The 22393-nt window shown below is 47.3% G+C and overlaps 1 protein-coding gene across 2 annotated transcripts in view; it reads right to left on the reverse strand.

Annotated features, from left to right (window-relative positions):
* Positions 1 to 441: 441 nt before the first annotated feature.
* midn (midnolin) overlaps positions 442 to 22393 on the reverse strand; it is a 36569-nt gene continuing 14617 nt past the window's right edge. For both annotated transcript variants that reach the window (XM_071345145.1, XM_071345144.1), the window contains 4 exons: positions 16328 to 16870; positions 14208 to 14358; positions 13595 to 13924; positions 442 to 4018 (listed from right to left, as the gene is read on the reverse strand). In XM_071345145.1, coding sequence (XP_071201246.1) covers positions 3756 to 4018; positions 13595 to 13924; positions 14208 to 14358; positions 16328 to 16870 — 1287 coding nt within the window. In that variant the 3' untranslated portion in view covers positions 442 to 3755. The remainder of the gene's footprint in view (positions 4019 to 13594; positions 13925 to 14207; positions 14359 to 16327; positions 16871 to 22393) is intronic.

Here is a 22393-nt window from a genome sequence, read left to right on the forward strand (position 1 = left end):
TGACACTCTAACTGCAGGAATTAGAGAGCTAGCTCATTTCACATGAACTACTTGCTTACCAACTGCTCTGCACTACCATCTCTCTCTCCAATCTGCCACTCCGTTCTCTTTTCTCTACTTCCTCTCATCCTCAGCCCGGCTGGGGATAAGTGGGAGATCTCATCTGTCTGTTCTTGCTCTCTTCTATCATTCTCCCCGGTGGTAGAGTGAGCCAGCTGGTATACTAGCTCAAATCTTTGCCATTGTATATGATGGGTAAAGTAATACTTTATCAATGTACTTCCTAGCTCTTCTTCTTTTTCCTAATGTCACTCCTATCTGATTACCTTATGAAACAGACTTTCATATGAAACCCAACTCTTATTCGGTACATTTCACTCAATACTCAAAATTCAATAATCTTCAATGTGGATTTGAACAACACCGACACAGACCATTGGGAGTACTCATTTTGTTTTTTATTTATTACCTAAAAAAGAAAAATGTTCTATCACAAGTCACACTGAAATGTATTGCTTAAGAAAAAAATATATGTAGACATTTTTTAGTTTTTTAGGGGAAACATGATTTCCGTTATATTTCACCAAAAACAAAATAGGACAGAGGCATTAGTCGTTTCTACGTCCCAACCACCTTCTCCCACTTAAAAAAATGCACAAAGAAATACAGAATTCACAGTTACCATTTTGGTTTCATAAATTAATACAGCCACACATGTGCTACACCGGTCTATAGCTAGAACATTGTAAATTGTATTCTTGACTCCTGTTATTATTTTTCAATGGTTGGCTACAAGAAAGAACAGGCAACTTAAATGATGTGATCAGAACTCCACCTACAAACTGTTTTGTAAATGCCCTCCCCACACCCTCTTTTGTCCCATCATCTCATCCCATGTCATCATTTTATGTTTTTTTTTTTTTTTCACACATAAGTGAGGCACACACAGAGTATAGTTCATACATATATCAAAAATCTAATTAAATTTAGGGGGTGGGGGTGAATTGTCCTTTGAAATGTCTTGTCCAAGGAGACAGGAAGTGCATGTCATGTGGTCTCACGTCCTCAGAAGACACCTGTCCAGTCAGAGTCAGGGCACTTTGTTGCCATAGTAGCACACTGCAGTCAAAACTTCCACCTCAGGTACTTTGTTTTGTCAATGTTGGTGGGCAGGACAGAGTGGGGTGTTCGGACAAAGAAGACAGACAAACATAGCAACACAATGGAGAGAAAATGGGAAGACCGATTGAGGAACAAACACAGATTACAAACACATCGATATTAATTCACTCAACGTGCTTACCCCTAAAAACTACAGCTCCCATGTGGTTACAGCCTTTTATATGAATTAATGAATTCATCAATGGAAATCATTTGTTCATCTTATATCTGACCCACACTGCAAGGGCAACGTTTTAAGGCACAGAAGCCTTGACATAATAGAGACTCCACCTGCTAAAAGCACAAACAAGAGATGCCCGAATCCTCAGTGACAATGGCGTCTTCACAAAACACAGGTAAAGAAACAAACAAACATCCCCACCGTGTCCCCCAGTCCCCACGTGTCTCGTTTAGTGAAAGGTAAGGCCACTGACAAAAAGACAAGGTTTACCAAACAGGTAATTTCCCACTGAAAACTCTGTGAGTGCAATCAAGGTAGGGTAGGGTCAGACATTGTGTTTGACATAGAAGTTTGGGTTCTGTGACGATGCGTACGCTGGTCCAATGGTTTTCCCTGTTAGTTAGTCCCAAACATGCACCTTGTTGAACACTATGTTATTGAGTTAGGCTGAGAGGACTAAGGGCTGGTTGCTGCCTGGGTCCTTGTCTCCATGTTGAGGAGAACGGTGTTGGTTGAACCAGCGTTTAGGGAGGAAAGTCAATTGCTCTTTGCTCATGATCATCACTGTCCAGGGAATGTTCAGTTCAGAGTGAGCAAGATATGAGTCCATTCTTACTTCATCTGTTTTGGTTTGCTTTGAGAATACTTGGAGCAGCTGCTGTTCTATGGAAATAATAACCTAACCAACAAAAGCAGCTAAGCATTATTTCTCCACAAATTCTCCAAAGCACCAGTTTCATGTATATATTTTTTCTTCCAACAATAAAAAGGTCAGGATAATTCACACTTTTTGCATGCAAAGAAAAGTCACTTTTCCCCCGTCTATCAAAGTCCCATGTAGCAGCAAATCTCTTAGTAAGTCTGTAAATGGCCTAATCTGATATGTGAGGGAATCCATTGGTGGAGGCACTGGTTGATGAAACTGGAGACAGGTTCCCTGCTTGGGATTTCTTAGCTTTCTTCCACCTCTCTTTTCCATTATTAGAAAGTAGCTTGACATAATCAAAATTTTCTAACAAATGCCTTGGTTTAGAGTGGGATGTTGGTTCAAAAAGGAATACATGGGAAAGATATCTAGAGCATCTGAATGGCGAGAAACGGAGAGTATTCTCTGTACTTGTTTGAGTGACGAAAGGGGTGAATCAGCCATCTTAACTGTCACACACAAACACCCATACGCACACGCTTATAAACCCCTGCTAAATATCATACAAATGTGAGATCCCCGCCTATATTTGAAATAGGCCTGTAGTTGGGTTCAATGGGATTTTTATCCATTATTTGTTTGTGGCTATATGACCCTAATGAGTGAATGAGCTGATGAATGATTGAATAAATATGTTTGTTAGCTATCAATTTAATGAATGGCTTGACCCAAGCCATACTTGGCTACTGTTTTTTGAAAACAGCAGATAAAAAGTGAAATAAAAATAGATTTGTTTCCATATACATTTTTTAATCATGATTTTAAAATCTTCTGAAGCACTCCATTAATATTTATTTTGTTTATTCATTAATTAATTCCTATTAATACCCTACTGTATGTTACTGACGTTGCTGTTTATGTAATAGTCAAAACTTTAGTCAAAACCCCATTTCCAATGAGTCATTGCTCCTCATATCCCACTTCCTGCACACTCTGACCTGCTGTTCCAAAATCATGAAAAATGTGCAAATCAACGACTACTTTTTAAACTGTTTATGAAAACCTGAATGCTTTTTGAACAATGCTACATATTTGTTTAGAAAAAATAAAATAATATTACGTTTCAAAATGGAAATAAAAAGATAACCCTATAGGTAAAAAGTCGACTCTGGTCGGTGAAGTGGAGACCTGGAATGCCCATTAGAGTAGTCCAGGGATGGCTCTGGGGGCAGGGGTTGTCTGTCTGTCTGTTTGTCCTGTGTGTAGTTACACCACGGCCCCAGCCACTGACAATCCTGCTCACAAGTCCAGTGTGAATCTCTCTCCAGAGTTCTCCTTGGAAAAATAAAACAGAAAAAAAGACCAAAACACCACCACCATCCAAGTCTGCTCTGCTCAGTTTTAGTTGTTCCTCATAGGAAGTACATATTTGCAGTCCGTATGCATAACGTAGTCTTGTAAGTCCATACATATCCGTTCCCAGTCCAAACGTCAAAAATCTTTTGTTGTTTTTGTTGTCTATTTCTAATGGTAGGAGGCTGTTGAGGACATGACAAGATGAAAGACAACAGGGAGCCTTTTGGTGTGACAGTTCGTTGTCCCAGCGAGAGAAGAGGATGACTAGGTTTCTTCCCTCTCTCTTTTTTTCATGCTCCAAACTCGGCTCCAGCCTGTTTTCCACCCCTCTGAAACCATCCCCAACTTCCTTAACCCGGGTTCTCTGCTGCCTCTTCATTATCCAGCCAATCAGTATCCTTGTCTTTGTCATTACGCCATGACGAACTCAGTCTTCATGTCGGCCTTTACGTCGGGCTTCCACACCGAGTCATCGAAGTCGAGGTCCATGGATCCCTCGCTGGACATGCTGCTGTTGCTGTTGCTGCGTCCCGCCTTGCGGTTGGGCAGCCAGTGGTAGGGCGCTCTGGAGTCCCGCCTTGCCTTCCGGCGCAGGCGCTTCTGCTGCATCAGGAGCTGTAGACGCTCCACCTTGCAGCGTGTCGCACGGTTCTCTGTCTGACGCACACGGTCACCTGGAGGGAGGAGAGGAAAACAGAAGGTCAAGCATTTTTCAAACAGTCATATTTTTCCATTACCTTTTGATACACCCTGCTTTGCAAGACGTACAGAGCATTGTCCAACAGAGCACAGTTCAACAGAGCACAGTCCAACAGAGCACAGTCCAACAGAGCACAGTACAACAGAGCACAGATCAACAGAGCACAGTCCAACAGAGCACAGTCCAACAGAGCACAGTCCAACAGAGCACAGTTCAACAGAGCACAGTCCAACAGAGCACAGTCCAACAGAGCACAGTCCAACAGAGCACAGTCCAACAGAGCACAGTCCAACAGAGCACAGTCCAACAGAGCACAGTCCAACAGAGCACAGTCCAACAGAGCACAGTCCAACAGAGCACAGTCCAACAGAGCACAGTCCAACAGAGCACAGTCCAACAGAGCAACAAATAAAAAATGAATAAAACATATGTAGGTTCTTAGAGGAGAATGTATTTTTGAGGGAACAGAGAGTTGTGTTCAGTATGTGCTCAGTGTGCGCTCAGTGTGTGTTCAGTGTGCGCTCAGTGTGCGTTCAGTGTGCGCTCAGTGTGTGTTCAGTGTGCGCTCAGTGTGCGTTCAGTGTGCGTTCAGTGTGCGTTCAGCGTGCGTTCAGTGTGCGTTCAGTGTGCGTTCAGTGTTATCTAAGGCCAGGCAGAGGACAAAAAAACATAGGCTGGTTTGGTAATGATGCTGGGGAGAGAGAGAAATAGACATGCTGCTGTGATCATTCTGTAGGCTCTGAGACACACGCACACACACACACACACACACACACACACACACACACACACACACACACACACACACACACACACACACACACACACACACACACACACACACACACACACACACACACTTTTGTTAGTGTCGGGTGTGTAATGAAATGCCCCACTGTGAAATATTAGCCCTGTGTCCTTCTTCTCAAACCCTTATCACTGGGAGAAAACCACTGGGACAGTCTCCTTGAGATTGCACAATCACCGAGAGAGCACACACTCACTACTGCACGTACCCTCTAATTTCTGCCTATCATATGCAGTCACATAACCATGGCTGACATCCCAAATGAGTGTCTTTGTCAGAGCTGTGCGACTAAGTGCATTTCTGGCTGTTGATGTGCCTATAGCAGAGGCTGATCTCCAGGGAAAGGCCTTCGGTTCCATTGTGAATGCCTGCCCACACCACCCAACTCAGCCTTCATTTCATTTAGAAATACATTCAGGAGCTGGAGAGGAAGGGACGGCAACCACAATCAATTAGCTAGCTCCATTAGTATCTGTCTCAGAATGAAATAATTAAATAATGGTCTAGAATGTCAATAACCCAAAGCACAGCCCATCTCTCCCTCTTTCTCAAAAACATACACACACACACACACACACACACACACGGACAAACACACAAAACGCACGCGCACACATGCAAGGACACACTCGACCACACTGAGGCACACACAGGCACACACACTTACACACCTCGCACACCAAACACACAAGCACGTACACACTGACACACAAACACACACGGCAGCCGCAGCAGAAGCAGTAGCTTTTAACATGGATCGATGGCAAATTAAAAAGACCTATTGATTAAACTTTAGCTCTAGTGCAGCCATCCATCTCCAGCCGAGGACACCGCTATTGGCTTTCAATAGAAAATGCAAGCGAATGGAAATGGTAAGCGAAGAGAGCCTGGGATTTTTTCTTTTTCCCCCTCTACTCCTTCTTTATGACTGCAGTTTCCTGCTTCCAGCTCATTGACCCAGCATCCCCCTCGACCTCCCACGGCTTCCCACTACCCCTCTACCCCCCCCCCCCCCCCCTCCTCCTCCATGGGCCAGTGTCCCCAGAGAGGGCTAGGTGGGGTGGAGGGGAAGGGCGCGGGCTGTGGAATTCCGCCCTACGGGTGATGGGGAAGGGAATGGGGTAGGTGGAAGTTTTTTCCAAATCGATTGTGCCTTCCCTCCTCCTCCTCCTCTTCCCCCATCGGAATGAATTCCAGACTCTGTGTGGGCTTAATTTACCTCTTCCCTTCATTTGCTTATCGGATTGAGCAGAGCGATTCTCTGGCTATAAATATTCACTAGTCCTGGCAGTGCATACTAACTAACTGCATTAAACAGAACAAGGACTGGGCTATTCAGCACGTTATTCAATGTTTTCCACACTAGATAAGAGTGTGTGTCTATATGATGTCGTATGCCACAGGACTATATCTCCTGCCTAGTGTATAAGGGTAACAAGGGGGTTCTTGTGCATTAGGGGCATTGTTCAGCTGCCTGCATGCAACGGCTATACATTCTGCCAGGGGCTTTGTTCCCGCTGCGCCCCCCCCCCCCTCCTCTCCCCTCCTCTCTTCTCTTACACAGGAAAGAAACCCCTCTATGTTCGCTCTCTCTCTTTCTATGAGAGAAAGGGGATTTCTCTCTCCTTCCGCTGCCCTTTATGTATCTCTCTCTGCCTCTCTCTCGCTCTCTCTACATCTCTCTCTAGTCTAAAGCCACAGACAAGCGTGGGGTTGTCTCCTGCACCTAAAAGCTGGTCAGGCGGGGGTTACACAGCTCAAGCCCTGCTGAATGAGGAAGGACTGGAGCCTGGGGCATGGCCTCATTATAGGACACACACACAAACAAATACACACACACACACACACACAAATGTGCCCATGCAGTTACACAAACTCCGGAGGTTCTTTACAAGTCATCAGACACACAACCTCTCTGTCTCCACACTTTAATACTGTGTAAAGACTACAGCCATTTTCCCTGCTTTTAAATGTCAAGTATATGTGAGTTTGGCTGCCGCACGCACTGACTTTAACCCAGTCTCACACACACGTTAACACACAGACACTCGCGTGGGCAGTGTGGTGTGGGGTCCTGAATGCATTCCCGGTGCAGCCATTCGTCCGGCCTTTAGCTTGGCTGGAACCCTGGGAATGTTTTTGGCTAGTCATTAACCACACAACACTGCTATTATTAGAGCACACACACACACACACACACACACACACACACACACACACACACACACACACACACACACACACACACACACACACACACACACACACACACACACACACACACACACACACACACACCGGCCTGCTTGTATAGATGCTGGAGCTGACGTGAGCAGTAGAACTGGAGGGAAGCAGGGAGGGAGAATACCTGACCACTGTGACTGACCCAAACTTGACTATTTACAGACTCAGTGAGCATAGCCTTGCTATTGAGAAAGACCGCCGTAGGCAGACCTGGCTCTCAAGAGAAGACAGGCTATGTGCACACTGCCCACAAAATGAGGTGGAAACTGAGCTGCACTTCCTAACCTCCTGCCAAATGTATGACCATATTAGAGACACATATTTCCCTCAGATTACACAGATCCACAAAGAATTCAAAAACAAACCCAATATTGATAAACTCCCATATCTACTGGGTGAAATACCACAATGTGGCATCACAGCAGCAAGATTTGTGACATGTTGCCACAAGAAAAGTGCAACCAGTGAAGAACAAACACCATTGTAAATACAACCCATATTTATGTTTATTTTCCCTTTTGTACTTTAACTATTTGCACATTGTTACAACACTGTATATAGACATAATAAGACATTTGAAATGTCTTTATTCTTTTGGAACTTTTGTGAGTGTAATGTTTACTGTTCATTTTTATTGTTTATTTCACTTTTGTTTATTATCTACTTCACTTGCTTTGTCAACGTTAACATATATTTCCCATGCCAATAAAGACCTTGAATTGAATTGAAATTGAATTGAGTTGAATTGATAGAAAGATAGAGGTGGATGGGAGGAAGGAAACAAGGACAAACACACCAGCAGGGAGAATCACATCTTCCTTCGTGTTCCTCTGTGACCTAACACTGCTCTCTGACGCATATCGCACAGAGAAAGAAGTAACAACACATCTTTTCTTGGGAATCACCAGAAGCAAATATTAGGCAAGGGACAGGTCAGGGGCAGAGAGAACAAGGAATACACTCCCTCCCTCCCTCCCTCCCTCCCTCCCTCCCTCCCTCCCTCCCTCCCTCCCTCCCTCCCTCCATGTACTCTCTCTCCCTCTCTGGTCACGCAACCCTCCTGCACCCTGTGCTGCTCCTCCATCAGCACTGTCTGTACCCGTCCTCCCCTGGAGCGGAGCTGTGTGTATGTGTCCTCAGTAGACACTCAGGGCTTTCACAGGCCCAGTTAAAGCCTACAGAGACTAAAGGCATTGACAGGAGTAAACCATAGACACAGTGCCGTAGCTGACTGAGCCATGAGGACAAAACCCTCTCCAACTTCCCCCCTGCTGTGCAGCTGCTCAGGGCACACCAATGAGAACCACGTACACCTGGCCTCACACTCCTCCCTTTACCATCCATCCCTCTCTCTCTACCTCCCCCACCCCCCTCTCGCTCTCTCTCTCTCTCTCTCTGTACCTTCTCCTGTCCTCTCATCTCACCCTGTGTGGACAAACCCCAAGAAACCAGAGGGAGGGGTGTGAGGTTGTTGGCGTGTGTGTATAGGGTGAGCATATGGAGATTACTCCAAAAGCCCATGTGGAATCCCTGAACTCCACCAAGCAGAAAAACAACCGGAGAGGCTCCCCCTACCCCTCACCCTCCACTGTGCCAGAGAATGACTGTAAACACCCCACTAACACACAAGCTATTTTACACACAGTACTGCATGCAGGTTGGGGGTGGGGTAGTATTTCAGCTGGACTTAGTAGCTACTGACCACTATGTTGCAAGGCAGAGAGACGAGAGAGAGAGAGAGAGAGAGAAAGAGGCTGATCTATGAATAATCAATGCGTTCTAGAGCCTGGCCAAAGAGGGAGGGAACGAGGGCGGCAGAGAAGGAGGAGGGCTGCGTAGGAAGGATGCAGAAGAGATTAAAGGAGCTTCTCCTCTATTGATCCCTTAAAGATTCCGCTTCATTAACAGTTGTCCAAGTGTTGTTGTTTGTTGTTGTTTGTTTGTTTGCCTTGATAATTCTTGTGATCTCACGGAAGGAGAGCTGTGTTTTCTGAGCATCAGGGGATCAGGCGGAGTGGGTGAGGGCTCAAACTACAGTGAAAACAACCTGGGTTTAATTACAGGAAAACCGTGCTTTTTAAGGTCTTCCAGTACATCCCACCAAAATCTGCAGTAGCCGAAGGGGGCTTGATACTTGTCCTCCATTTGTATGCAGTGGTATGGAGCCCCACCTATTCTAGAGTCAATCAAACGTAATTTTGCGTAACACTGAAAAAAACACTGTGTTCATACAGGCCTACTTCTCTGAGTAAAGCGTGACACAGAGCCAACCCCCTGAGGCCTTGCAGTTTCCCCGTGCTCCTCTACTCTCCTAATCCCTGTGGCATCCATAAATCACTGCAGCTACAGGCCCATCATCCAACACAGCCACATGTCATTCCTGGTTGGCCTGGGCCCTGGGCCAGCAGCAGAGCAGGGAACAGCCCAGAGGGTAAACACAGGCCTGGGAAACATAGACAGCACACAGCCCTGCCTTTGTCCTGCCATCCATCCTAACCATCTGGAGCCCAGGGAAGAAGACAGAGAGAGGAAAGGTAGAAAGGCAACCCAATGGAAAAGAAGGGTCCAAACTGAAGGAGTCAGACCAGTCAAAGGGAGCGAACGAACATCCCCGTTTTGACAGGCGTTGAAAGGGCATCGACAACCCTGCAGGGGAATGAGGTCTTAAATGACTTTTAGACGCAATTTGCATTTTCTCTTCTTTCCCCCCCGCTCTCTCTCTCTCTTGTCATTCGACAATGAAAGGGCACCTGACGCGGTTGGTTGGCTGTCGTTGCTATAGGTCGAGACAGATAGGCTGGGGGTTAGATGGCTCGGTTACTGTTGCTCAGCAGTGTGTGTGTCATTGGCCGCCGGGTGGCTGCTTACATGCTTGCTGACAGGCGGGTGATGAATTATGTACAGTGGCCTGCTGTCCTGGCCTGTTGTCCTAGCCTGGTGTCCTAGCCTGGTGGATCAACCACGGCTGAAGCACGACAGACAGGGAGAGCAGGGTGAGGGCTCAGGACACCTGTCAGACTGAATCTGACACACACAGGTCAGAAATGACGAGAAGAGACATAGTCCAGAGACGAAGTGAGGACTGAGACAGAAGTTAAAGGGGAGGACCATATGAAGGGCTACCACATTAGAACAGAGTTAGGTGTTCAGAATTAGCCATGTTGACAACTCTAACGCGACGCAGTGGCAGACTAAAGAGCGTTAACATTTTAACACAAATTAGTCTTCCAGTAGAATGCACCCACCGCAAAGGTAATTCGCTCTGGGCTGGATTAAACAAGCTGGGAGAGGAATTTAGCCATTCCCACCCAATCCCGCTTTCTCTCCTTCTCTCTCTCACTCTCTCTCTCTCTCTCTCTTTCTCTCCTTCTCTCTCTCTTTCTCTCTGTGCACACACAGCTCCACCCTGCCTCCCGCAGCCAGAGCCTGAACTAGACTAACCCGACCTGACAGATACTGAGTAGATCGGAGGGAGGAAGAGACAAGAGGGGGAGGAGAGGATATCTACCCCTCCTTTCCTTCTTTCAGGACTCATTTTGTTCATTTTCGTCCTCTCTGTTGAACCAGCAGCTGCAGTGGGAGTGGGTCTTAAAGCTAGGTCTAATCCTAAGGCATAGAGAGCTCTCTCACTCCCTCTTTTCCTCACTATTTTTCTCTTTCCTTCTCTCCTTCTCACTCGCTCAGCCCTACAATGGCGCAGCCTGGTTCCCTGGGGGGGGGGGGGGGGGGGGGGGTGTCCCACTGAGCAAAGGAATTCAGCTAACAATTAGCCTAACACCCCCTTCTTAAGCCCTGCCCTCAGACAAAAAGGCATTGGCCCCTGGGCCTAACAAAGCTCTGCACTCAGCAGTCACCACCACCAACACAACCAGCCACGCTGCCACATCACAACCAAAACCAAACTAATCTAGCTAGCTCACTAGGCTGACTTGTCCTGCTATCTCCGGATGGCTCGAATGCTCTTTATTCACCGCCGCCTCCTACCTTCTCCTCCCCTCTCTCCACATGAACTTGCAGTGGAAAGGGTAAAGGCTCTCCGGAGATAGCAGAGCTATGTGACATTTTCATGAGGCTGTCTCAACCTGAGGTAATGTAACACAGACAGCAGACTGGGAAGGCACTAAGCAGTAAGCATAGGTTATTCCTGTAGGCCAATGGAAGCGGGCTTCTGCGAAGAGTTAAGCTGTCGTCTTTCACCAGGTGTCGGCTGATAAGAACGTCGTCTCACGGTTTTACCGGAACACTTAGTCACCTGCCTTCTAAAATGTTCCTCACCAAGCATTCCACAGTCACACAGCCAGCCAACCAGACAGACAGCTTCCGTCCATACAGAAAAGCCCCAACATTAATTGGTAAGGAAGTTCGGCCGGTTGCCGGTCTGACTCGAAAGGCATTTCTTTTGCCTTTCTGTTTTTCCAGTGACGGCACAAATTAATCTGTGGGCAGTTAGCTGACGGCCGGATATAAAAACAATGTTATGAATGGAGGCTTAGTGTGTATGTTGTTTTTTCTTCCTCCCGCTGCGCCCCGAACACAATGCACATTCTTTCAGCGCTCACATTTCTGAATAAATCTATCTATTTAAAGTCTGAGTGGACACAGGCGACCATTGATGGCGAACAGGCTTGGAAGAGACCAGAGAGAGATGGCTTTTACAGATGAGGCTACTTTTGGACAGCGACGGAGGAAGCAGTGGGACGGTCCATTGACGGGAGAGACGGGGAGAATGGGACAAAGAAAGAGAGAAAAAAAGCAGGGGATGACGGCTGAGTGGAGGAATGGGAGGGGGGAGGAACGGGGGAAAGGGGCTTCCTGGGTTAAGAAAATAAGCTCTTATTATTTCAACTGTGCAGAACTTATTTTAAAAGGGCTCACTGGATACTGCAGAGTCCCCTGGACGTTGGGTGAACTTTTGGTCCATGCTTCGATGAAGTGCTCCATTCTATCGCAATGCCAAGTTACAATACATGGGCTGATATCAGTCTTTGTCTACCATGGACAATGGGATTCATGTTTTAATTTCAAACAAAGAGGCCACATAAAACTTTAATCAGGGCCATTCAGAGATCCTCCCCCACTATCCAACTCTATTCAACATGCAACAAGAGCAGCTCATGGAAGAAAAGTTAAATTTCCTCTGGCAAGGTTTAAAAAAGCAGAGTGGGGACAATGTGTTTCCGCACAAAGACTACCTGACACACGCCTGTGAATGTTATCAGTGGTGAGGATCTGTCCTAGCCTCTGTGTGGATGGGCAGTAATCCCCAGTCCAGCCCTCCGAGGGGTAAACCTATCCCCTCAGCACAGAGACAAAGACAAAGACATGTCTACTTCTGCTGCTTCTGCTGCTGCTGCGTCTGCCTGACAATCTGAGCCTTATGGAACAAGCCTAGAGAAGAGCTGCTGCATTCCCATGGAGGACCCCAATTCTCCCCCTCATACTCCTCTCCTCCACCTCATACTCCTCTCCTCCACCTCATACTCCTCTCCTCCCCCTCATACTCCTCTCCTCCTCCTCATACTCCTCTCCTCCTCCTCATACTCCTCTCCTCCTCCTCATACTCCTCTCCTCCTCATACTCCTCTCCTCCACCTCATACTCCTCTCCTTCCCCTCATACTCCTCTCCTCCACCTCATACTCCTCTCCTCCCCCTCATACTCCTCTCCTCCACCTCATACTCCTCTCCTCCCCCTCATACTCCTCTCCTCCTCCTCATACTCCTCTCCTCCCCCTCATACTCCTCTCCTCCCCCTCATACTCCTCTCCTCCTCCTCCTCCTCCTCTCCTCCCCCTCATACTCCTCTCCTCCCCTTCATACTCCTCTCCTCCCCCTCATACTCCTCTCCTCCACCCTTCCAACCTCTGTATTCCCTTTCTTTCTCTTTCCTTTTGAGCAAGGATATTATCTTTTCGAGTCCGGCAATAAATGTGGGGATAATACGTTTATTTTATTTTTTTAACCTTTATTTAACTGGGCAAGTCAGTTAAGAACAAATTCTTGTTTATAATGACGGCCTAGGAACAGTGGGTTAACTACCTTGTTCAGGGGCAGAACGACAGCTTTTTACCTTGTCAGCTCGGGGATTCAATCTAGCAACCTTTCAGTTACTAGTCCAACGCTCTAACCACTAGGCTACCTGCCGCCCCAAACAGTATTTGTTAAACAGTTAAACAGTATTTGAATAGAAACACAACGGCAGAAACAAAGTTGCTTATGAATCCTCTTATGGGCTCTACAATAGACCAGCGGCTCATCTAAATTCAAGCTCTTGACGACAGTCGTTTCAATCACTCTCATCCACAACAACAACAACTGGAGCAACATCTGTTGCTCTGCTGCACAGGGGCTCAAATACAGTGAAGGGCCTGTGTGTGTGTGTGTGTGTGTGTGTGTGTGTGTGTGTGTGTGTGTGTGTGTGTGTGTGTGTGTGTGTGTGTGTGTGTGTGTGTGTGTGTGTGTGTGTGTGTGTGTGTGTGTGTGTGGATATCACTACTCACCAGGGGGCTTGCACATGCGGATCTGGCTCTGACACTGCACCAGCGGGTGGAGGGGGGGTGAGATGGGGCTGCTGGCAGGCACCGAGGTAGCTTTGGCAGAGATGCCGGCAATGCCAGCGGTGGTGGCTGGGGGTGAGGGAGGGGGTGAAGGCGATGGGGAGGCAGGCGAGGGCGAGCCACACTGCGTCTGGTAGCGGAGCTGGGTGAGGGAGGGGGGCACGCCCTGGTAGTGGCGCGTGGCACTCAGGAGGTCGTTGAGGATCTGCAGGATGGTGCCGATGTCTCGCCTGGGCCGCCCGGTGCCATCCTGGCAGTTAGGATGCAAAGTGCCTGAGGGAGGAAAGAGAGAGAGAGAGAGAGAGAGAGAGAGAGAGAGAGAGAGAGAGAGAGAGAGAGAGAGAGAGAGAGAGAGAGAGAGAGAGAGAGAGAGAGAGAGAGAGAGAGAGCGATGGAGAGAGTGTTACAACGCCCCTCAGCTCCAGTCTAACCACATGTAACATCCCCAGACCAAGCCTAGTAAGACACAGTAGTAATCTGCGCCACTGAGAGTGTTAAGCCATAGTCTGGAAGTTAGTGCCTTAGTCTTAGTGCAATGCTATTAGGCCTCACTCACCTGAAAAAGTCCCTGAGAAGACCCCAGGAGCGTGGTTGACGAAGCTTTCAATAATGGCACCTGGTTTGCGGGAGGAGGAGGAGGAGGAGGAGGAAGAGGAGCGTGCTGAAGCACTGGTGCCGTTACTGGGGCTCTTAGCACTGCAGTTAGCCTGTGGAGGAGAGGAGACAGTCTGACATTAGAGACAAACCTTCAACACACCAACACTCTGCCTTCAGTGAGTGATAATAAATATAAATCCACTCGACAGCAATTGTGATTAGTTAAATTATGTCCATAAGATGTATGTATGTAATACGGGGTCATATAAAACATGCTACTGAAATAGAAAAGTTTACCACAGTTTATGTTATTGAGATGATGAGGCAGTGACTTGAAACTCGTAACAGCCATGCCGTAATAGCCATGTCGTAACAGCCATGTCGTAACAGCCATGCCGTAACAGCCATGTCGTAACAGCCATGCCGTAACAGCCATGCCGTAACAGCCATGCCGTAACAGCCATGTCGTAACAGCCATGCCGTAACAGCCATGCCGTAACAGCCATGTCGTAACATGGACCCTAATATTTACCATGTTGGTCCACGTATAGGGACACATTATGCGCTGAATTAACCTGAGCTGTGTCCTGAGAGCTCCTGTTACTCTCCCTGACATCAGACCCAGTCCCTGATCTTTTATTTGCCCTTTCTCTGCTCTGTGAACTGTGAAAGTAAAACTGTGAAAGTGAAAGTCTAACCCACAGGAGGAGGAGGAGGATGAGGAAGAGCTAAGAGGGAGAGGAAGGGAGACGTTTCAGAGTGAAGAAGAAAAATGACCGTTTCCTTTATTCACTGTTCTATGTGGCATCTCAAACTAAACTACACTAACCCGCATCTGGTTTTGTTTCTGAAAACTCACAGAGTTGAATTCAGGCGAAGAGAGATTGAAGAAAAAAAACAAACCAAGTTGGTGGAAATCAACTGCCATTAAAAGACAGACAGATAGCCTAGCTCCAGGCTGCCATTAAAAGACAGATAGATAGCCTAGCTCCAGTCTGCCATTAAAAGACAGATAGATAGCCTAGCTCCAGGCTGTCAATAAAAGACAGATAGATAGCCTAGCTCCAGGCTGCCAATAAAAGACAGATAGATAGCCTAGCTCCAGGCTGCCATTAAAAGACAGATAGATAGCCTAGCTCCAGGCTGCCATTAAAAGACAGATAGATAGCCTAGATCCAGGCTGCCATTAAAAGACAGATAGATAGCCTAGCTCCAGGCTGCCATTAAAAGACAGATAGATAGCCTAGCTCCAGGCTGCCATTAAAAGACAGATAGATAGCCTAGCTCCAGTCTGCCATTAAAAGACAAATAGATAGCCTAGCTCCAGTCTGCCATTAAAAGACAGATAGATAGCCTAGCTCCAGGCTGCCATTAAAAGACAGATAGATAGCCTAGCTCCAGTCTGCCATTAAAAGACAGATAGATAGCCTAGATCCAGGCTGCCATTAAAAGACAGATAGATAGCCTAGCTCCAGTCTGCCATTAAAAGACAGACAGATAGATAGCCTAGCTCCAGGCTGCCATTAAAAGACAGATAGATCGCCTAGGTCCAGTCTGCCATTAAAAGACAGATAGATCGCCTAGGTCCAGTCTGCCATTAAAAGACAGATAGATAGCCTAGCTTCAGGCTGCCATTAAAAGACAGATAGATAGCCTAGCTCCAGGCTGCCATTAAAAGACAGATAGATAGCCTAGCTCCAGGCTGCCATTAAAAGACAGATAGATAGCCTAGCTCCAGGCTGCCATTAAAATACAGATAGATAGCCTAGTCCAGTCTGCCATTAAAAGACAGATAGATAGCCTAGCTCCAGTCTGCCATTAAAAGACAGATAGATAGCCTAGCTCCAGGCTACAGTGAGAGAGGCCTGCTTACCAGCGAGGGGGCTGATGATCAACAAAACAACAACCTACGCAGACTAACTCATTAACTTCTTTCTCTCTCTCTTCCTTCCATTTCTATCTTTCATCCTTTCATCTTTCCTGCTGTGTTCTGGCCCTCCTTTGTGTAACCGTGGTACGCTGTGAGTAATACAGCATTAAGAAAGCAGTAGTAGGTTGATTGGTAAGTAAGGGTCTTACCTCAGGGCAGGGGACTGCAGTGGGGGTGCTTTGGGGGGCGGAGCCAGGGCTGGGGCTGGGTCGGCCCGGGAAGGGCTGGTGGGAGCGACTAAACATACTGCCGGGCAGCTGGGAGGGACGAGGAGCAGGAGGGGTGTTGCAGTGACTTGAAGAGAGGGAAGAGGAGGAGGGGTACATGGGAGGAGAGGGCTGGTGTGAGGGGGCAGGGGGGAAGGCTGCTGAGCTGGTGGAGGGAGGGGGCACTGGATGGGGCCGGGACAGGTGGGGGTGAGGATGGGAGTGGGATTGGGGGTGGGGATGTGGATGGGGGTGGTGGTGGTGGGGGGTGGGGACGCGGGGGTGATGCCCGCTGGTGGACCCTCCAGGTGCTCCTGTGGACTGTCCCATGGTGCCCTCTGCACCCCCACGGGCAATGAGGTGCCTGTGCTGTAACTGCTGCCCTCCAGACTGCTGGGCTGCCAACTGCAGCTGAACGAACATCATGTGATCACCCACTCGCAGCGCCAGGGTCAGAGGAGAGCGGCCAGACAGGAAGTCACTGACCTGGAGACAGGAGGAAGAGAAGAGAGTTGAGTCACCTAGTTCACAAACAACAAAAACATTATACATCGAATGCTAATGCAAAGTACAGTACATTAAATGCATACTAACTAAATATATACCAGTATACCTCATATAGGTACATGTGCACACCAACTGACAAAAGAGAAGGTCTGTTAGCTCTTGATCATTGTTTTCCAGGCTTGGGGCTTTGTTAATGAGTTGAACAAAAGCACATGTATGGATATGAGAACAGAGAGACAAAACAGTACATTGAGCTGCATTGAATTCCCCCCTCAGAGAGGCTGGTGAAGCAGATACAACACACTATCCCATCCTGTAATCAATCACTGCCCTGAACACTGAAACACTAGGCTATTTACATTTGCTGGGTGGATGAAGGGAGCCTTTGGAAAACACACATGGACGGACGCAGACACACACACACGCATGCCCCCCCCCCCAACACACACACTCCTGTTCCAACTATCCCTATAATCCAGAGTCTGAACATCGTTACCATTCACCAGACATACAAAGGCCACCCTTCCGTCTGGCCCCGGGCCTGAAAATTCAGACCTTCGATAGAGGAAGTCAGACCCACCCGCCCCGCAGCTCATAATACCCGATTGTTCGGGGGTCCACAGCGGATCTGGAAGGGCTGCCCATTTTAGGAGCGCCGAGAACGGGCCCCGGGGCCAAGCATGGAGGCACTGACCCACTCACTCCAGGACACACACCACAGAGAGACGTGTCACCACTTGGCCTGGAGGACACATTAGTCCCACACTGCTCCAACAATCTCCCTGGTGTCTCACCCTCCCACGCCCAGGGCCTTTCTACTGCTCTGGCCACTCATAGAGGGTTGTGGTGGTGGTGAAGGGAGAGCATTGACGGGTCAGAGAGCTCCACTCGCCACTCAGTACACTGAGGTAATGACGTCTCAGGTTCTCCCAAATAGAAACAGGAGTACAAGAGGCTATCAGGACAATGTGACACTTAAGTTCGGAAAAACTTCAACACCCTGTGTGCATTCCTAAGAGAAAGAGGGAGGGAGGGAGGGAGAGAGCGAGAGAGAGGAGAGACAGAGGACAGAGCACAGAGAACAGAGAGAGTGCTCCCTCCAGACCCATAAGCCTTTGGGGTGTGCTTGTGTGTGCTGACCTGTTTTTAACCTTCTGAATCACCAGGCTCTGCCCTCCATCATGTCCCCCTTTTTCTTTTGCTTATTTATTTTTCTATCGACCGCCGGCTCTCTGCAGCCACGGTGACCTTTACACGTTGGTATTGACACACATTGGAGGAGAGGAGCGAGGGAGGGGGGAGGAGGGAGGACGAAGGGGGTGGGGGGACGTCACCCAACACAACACCTCTTTCTCTCAGCATCTCACAATTAAGCAAAACGACTATTGAACTGGCATAGGAATATGAACCCAAGATTATTCACAAGTCCTAATCATGTTAACACCATGTTAACACAGTGACTGTCGATGATGTTGATGACGACTAAAATAAATACAAGCACTGAACCATAGTGGTGCTGTTCTTGGTAAGGGCAGGCACGGGAAAGCAGAGGACAAACACAGAGGTGAGATGGTTTTAGGAAACTCCTCACACAAAGGTCACCTGTTAGTCAACCAAGGGGGACAGGCGAAAAGAGAGAGGGAAGAGAGGAGAGCGGGATCGAACGGAAGGAGGGGTAGTTGATTGTGTCCCTCACTGACAGCTGTCAGGAGAATGACTAGGCAGTTTGCAAAACCCTGTCACACACACAAAAGAGAACAAAACACACACACACACAAAGCCAAAGGCCTTGAGGGAGTCACAGAGCTGTGTTTGATTAGGGGGGGTAGAGCGAAGAGATGGCAGTGTGTATGGGGGGATGACACATCAGTGTGGCTGCGTTGAGAGAGAGAGGAGGGAGAGAGAGGAGGGAGAGAGAGAGAGGAGGGAGAGAGAGAGAGGAGGGAGAGAGAGGGAGGAGGGAGAGAGAGAGGAGGGAGAGAGAGAGAGAGGAGGGAGAGAGAGAGAGAGAGAGGAGGGAGAGAGAGAGGAGGGAGAGAGAGAGAGGAGGGAGAGAGAGAGAGAGAGAGAGAGAGAGAGAGGAGAGAGAGAGAGAGGAGGGAGAGAGAGAGGAGGGAGAGAGAGAGAGAGGAGGGAGAGAGAGAGAGGAGGGAGAGAGAGAGAGAGGAGGGAGAGAGAGAGAGGGAGAGAGAGAGGAGGGAGAGAGAGAGAGAGAGAGAGAGAGAGAGAGAGAGAGAGAGAGAGAGAGAGAGAGAGAGAGAGAGAGAGAGAGAGAGAGAGAGAGAGAGAGAGAGAGAGGAGGGAGAGAGAGAGAGAGGAGGGAGAGAGAGAGAGGAGGGAGAGAGAGAGAGGAGGGAGAGAGAGAGAGGAGGGAGAGAGAGAGAGGAGGGAGAGAGAGAGGAGGGAGAGAGAGAGAGGAGGGAGAGAGAGAGGAGGGAGAGAGAGAGAGGAGGGAGAGAGAGAGAGAGAGAGAGAGAGAGAGAGAGAGAGAGAGAGAGAGAGAGAGAGAGAGAGAGAGAGAGAGAGATTGATTAAATTAAATTAATCAAAACAGGAACATTTTACATTTGGCTAGAAATTCAAAAGGAAATTATCTTAACAGAGAAAAATGTCCTCCTGTGTGCTACCTATATCCCCCCACTAGAATCCCCATACTTTAATAAAGACAGCTTCTGCATCCTGGAGGGGGAAATCAATCATTTCCAGGCCCAGGGACATGTATTAGTCTGTGGCGACCTAAATGCCAGAACTGGACAAGAACCTGACACCCTCAGCACACAGGGGGACAAACACCTGCCTGCAGGTGACAGCATTCCCTCCCCCATATGCCCCCCTAGGCACAACTATGACAACATAACCAACAAAAACGGGTCACAACTCCTGCAGCTCTGTCGCACGCTGGGTATGTACATAGTCAATGGTAGGCTTCGAGGGGACTCCTATGGTAGGTTCACCTATAGCTCATCTCTTGGCAGTAGCACTGTAGACTACTTTATCACTGACCTCAACCCAGAGTCTCTCAGAGCGTTCACAGTCAGCCCACTGACACCCCTATCAGACCACAGCAAAATCACAGTCTACTTGAACAGAGCAATACTCAATCATGAGGCATCAAAGCCAAAGGAACTGAGTAACATTAAGAAATGCTATAGATGGAAGGAATGCAGTTTGGAAACCTACCAAAAAACAATTAGGCAACAGCAAATTCAATCCCTTTTAGACAACTTCCTGGGTAAAATGTTCCACTGCAATAGTGAAGGTGTAAACTTGGCAGTAGAAAATCTTAACAGTATATTTGACCTCTCAGCTTCCCTATCAAATCTAAAAATCTCAAATAGAAAACCGAAGAAAATGAACAACAATGACAAATGGTTTGATAAAGAATGCAAAAATCTAAGAAATAAATTGAGGAACCTGTCCAACCAAAAACATAGAGACCCGGAAAACCTGAGTCTACGCCTTCACTATGGCGAATCACTAAAACAATACAGAAATACACTACGGAAAAAGAAGGAACAGCACGTCAGAAATCAGCTCAATGTAATTGAAGACTCCATAGACTCTAACCAATTCTGGGAAAATTGGAAAACACTAAACAAACAACAACACGAAGAATTATCTATCCAAAATGGAGATGTATGGGTAAACCACTTCTCCAATCTTTTTGGCTCTATAACAAAGAATAAAGAACAAAAACATATACATGATCAAATACAAATCCTAGAATCAACTATTAAAGACTACCAGAACCCATTGGATTCTCCAATTACCTTGAATGAGTTACAGGACAAAATAAAAACCCTCCAACCCAAAAAGGCCTGTGGTGTTGATGGTATCCTTAATGAAATGATCAAATATACAGACAACAAATTCCAATTGGCTATACTAAAACTCTTTAACATCGTCCTTAGCTCTGGCATCTTCCCCAATATTTGGAACCAAGGACTGATCACCCCAATCCACAAAAGTGGAGACAAATTTGACCCCAATAACTACCGTGGAATATGCGTCAACAGTAACCTTGGGAAAATACTCTGCATTATCATTAACAGCAGACTCGTACATTTCCTCAATGAAAACAATGTACTGAGCAAATGTCAAATTGGCTTTTTACCAAATTACCGTACAACAGACCATGTATTCACCCTACACACCCTAATTGACAACCAAACAAACCAAAACAAAGGCAAAGTCTTCTCATGCTTTGTTGATTTCAAAAAAGCCTTCGACTCAATTTGGCATGAGGGTCTGCTATACAAATTGATGGAAAGTGGTGTTGGGGGTAAAACATACGACATTATAAAATCCATGTACACAAACAACAAGTGTGCGGTTAAAATTGGCAAAAAACACACACATTTCTTCACACAGGGTCGTGGGGTGAGACAGGGATGCAGCTTAAGCCCCACCCTCTTCAACATATATATCAACGAATTGGCGCGGGCACTAGAACAGTCTGCAGCACCCGGTCTCACCCTACTAGAATCCGAAGTCAAATGTCTACTGTTTGCTGATGATCTGGTGCTTCTGTCACCAACCAAGGAGGGCCTACAGCAGCACCTAGATCTTCTGCACAGATTCTGTCAGACCTGGGCCCTGACAGTAAATCTCAGTAAGACCAAAATAATGGTGTTCCAAAAAAGGTCCAGTCACCAGGACCACAAATTCCATCTAGACACCGTTGCCCTAGAGCACACAAAAAACTATACATACCTCGGCCTAAACATCAGCACCACAGGTAACTTCCACAAAGCTGTGAACGATCTGAGAGACAAGGCAAGAAGGGCCTTCTATGCCATCAAAAGGAACATAAATTTCAACATACCAATTAGGATCTGGCTAAAAATACTTGAATCAGTCATAGAGCCCATTGCCCTTTATGGTTGTGAGGTCTGGGGTCCGCTCACCAACCAAGATTTCACAAAATGGGACAAACACCAAATTGAGACTCTGCATGCAGAATTCTGCAAAAATATCCTCCGTGTACAACGTAGAACACCAAATAATGCATGCAGAGCAGAATTAGGCCGATACCCACTAATTATCAAAATCCAGAAAAGAGCCGTTAAATTCTACAACCACCTAAAAGGAAGCGATTCCCAAACCTTCCATAACAAAGCCATCACCTACAGAGAGATGAACCTGGAGAAGAGTCCCCTAAGCAAGCTGGTCCTAGGGCTCTGTTCACAAACACAAACACACCCCACAGAGCCCCAGGACAACAGCACAATTAGACCCAACCAAATCATGAGAAAACAAAAAGATAATTACTTGACACATTGGAAAGAATTAACAAAAAAACAGAGCAAACTAGAATGCTATTTGGCCCTAAACAGAGAGTACACAGTGGCAGAATACCTGACCACTGTGACTGACCCAAACTTAAGGAAAGCTTTGACTATGTACAGACTCAGTGAGCATAGCCTTGCTATTGAGAAAGGCCGCCGTAGGCAGACATGGCTCTCAAGAGAAGACAGGCTATGTGCACACTGCCCACAAAAT

This window comes from Salvelinus alpinus, chromosome 16, assembly GCF_045679555.1.
Source record: "Salvelinus alpinus chromosome 16, SLU_Salpinus.1, whole genome shotgun sequence".
Taxonomy (NCBI): Eukaryota; Metazoa; Chordata; class Actinopteri; order Salmoniformes; family Salmonidae; genus Salvelinus; species Salvelinus alpinus.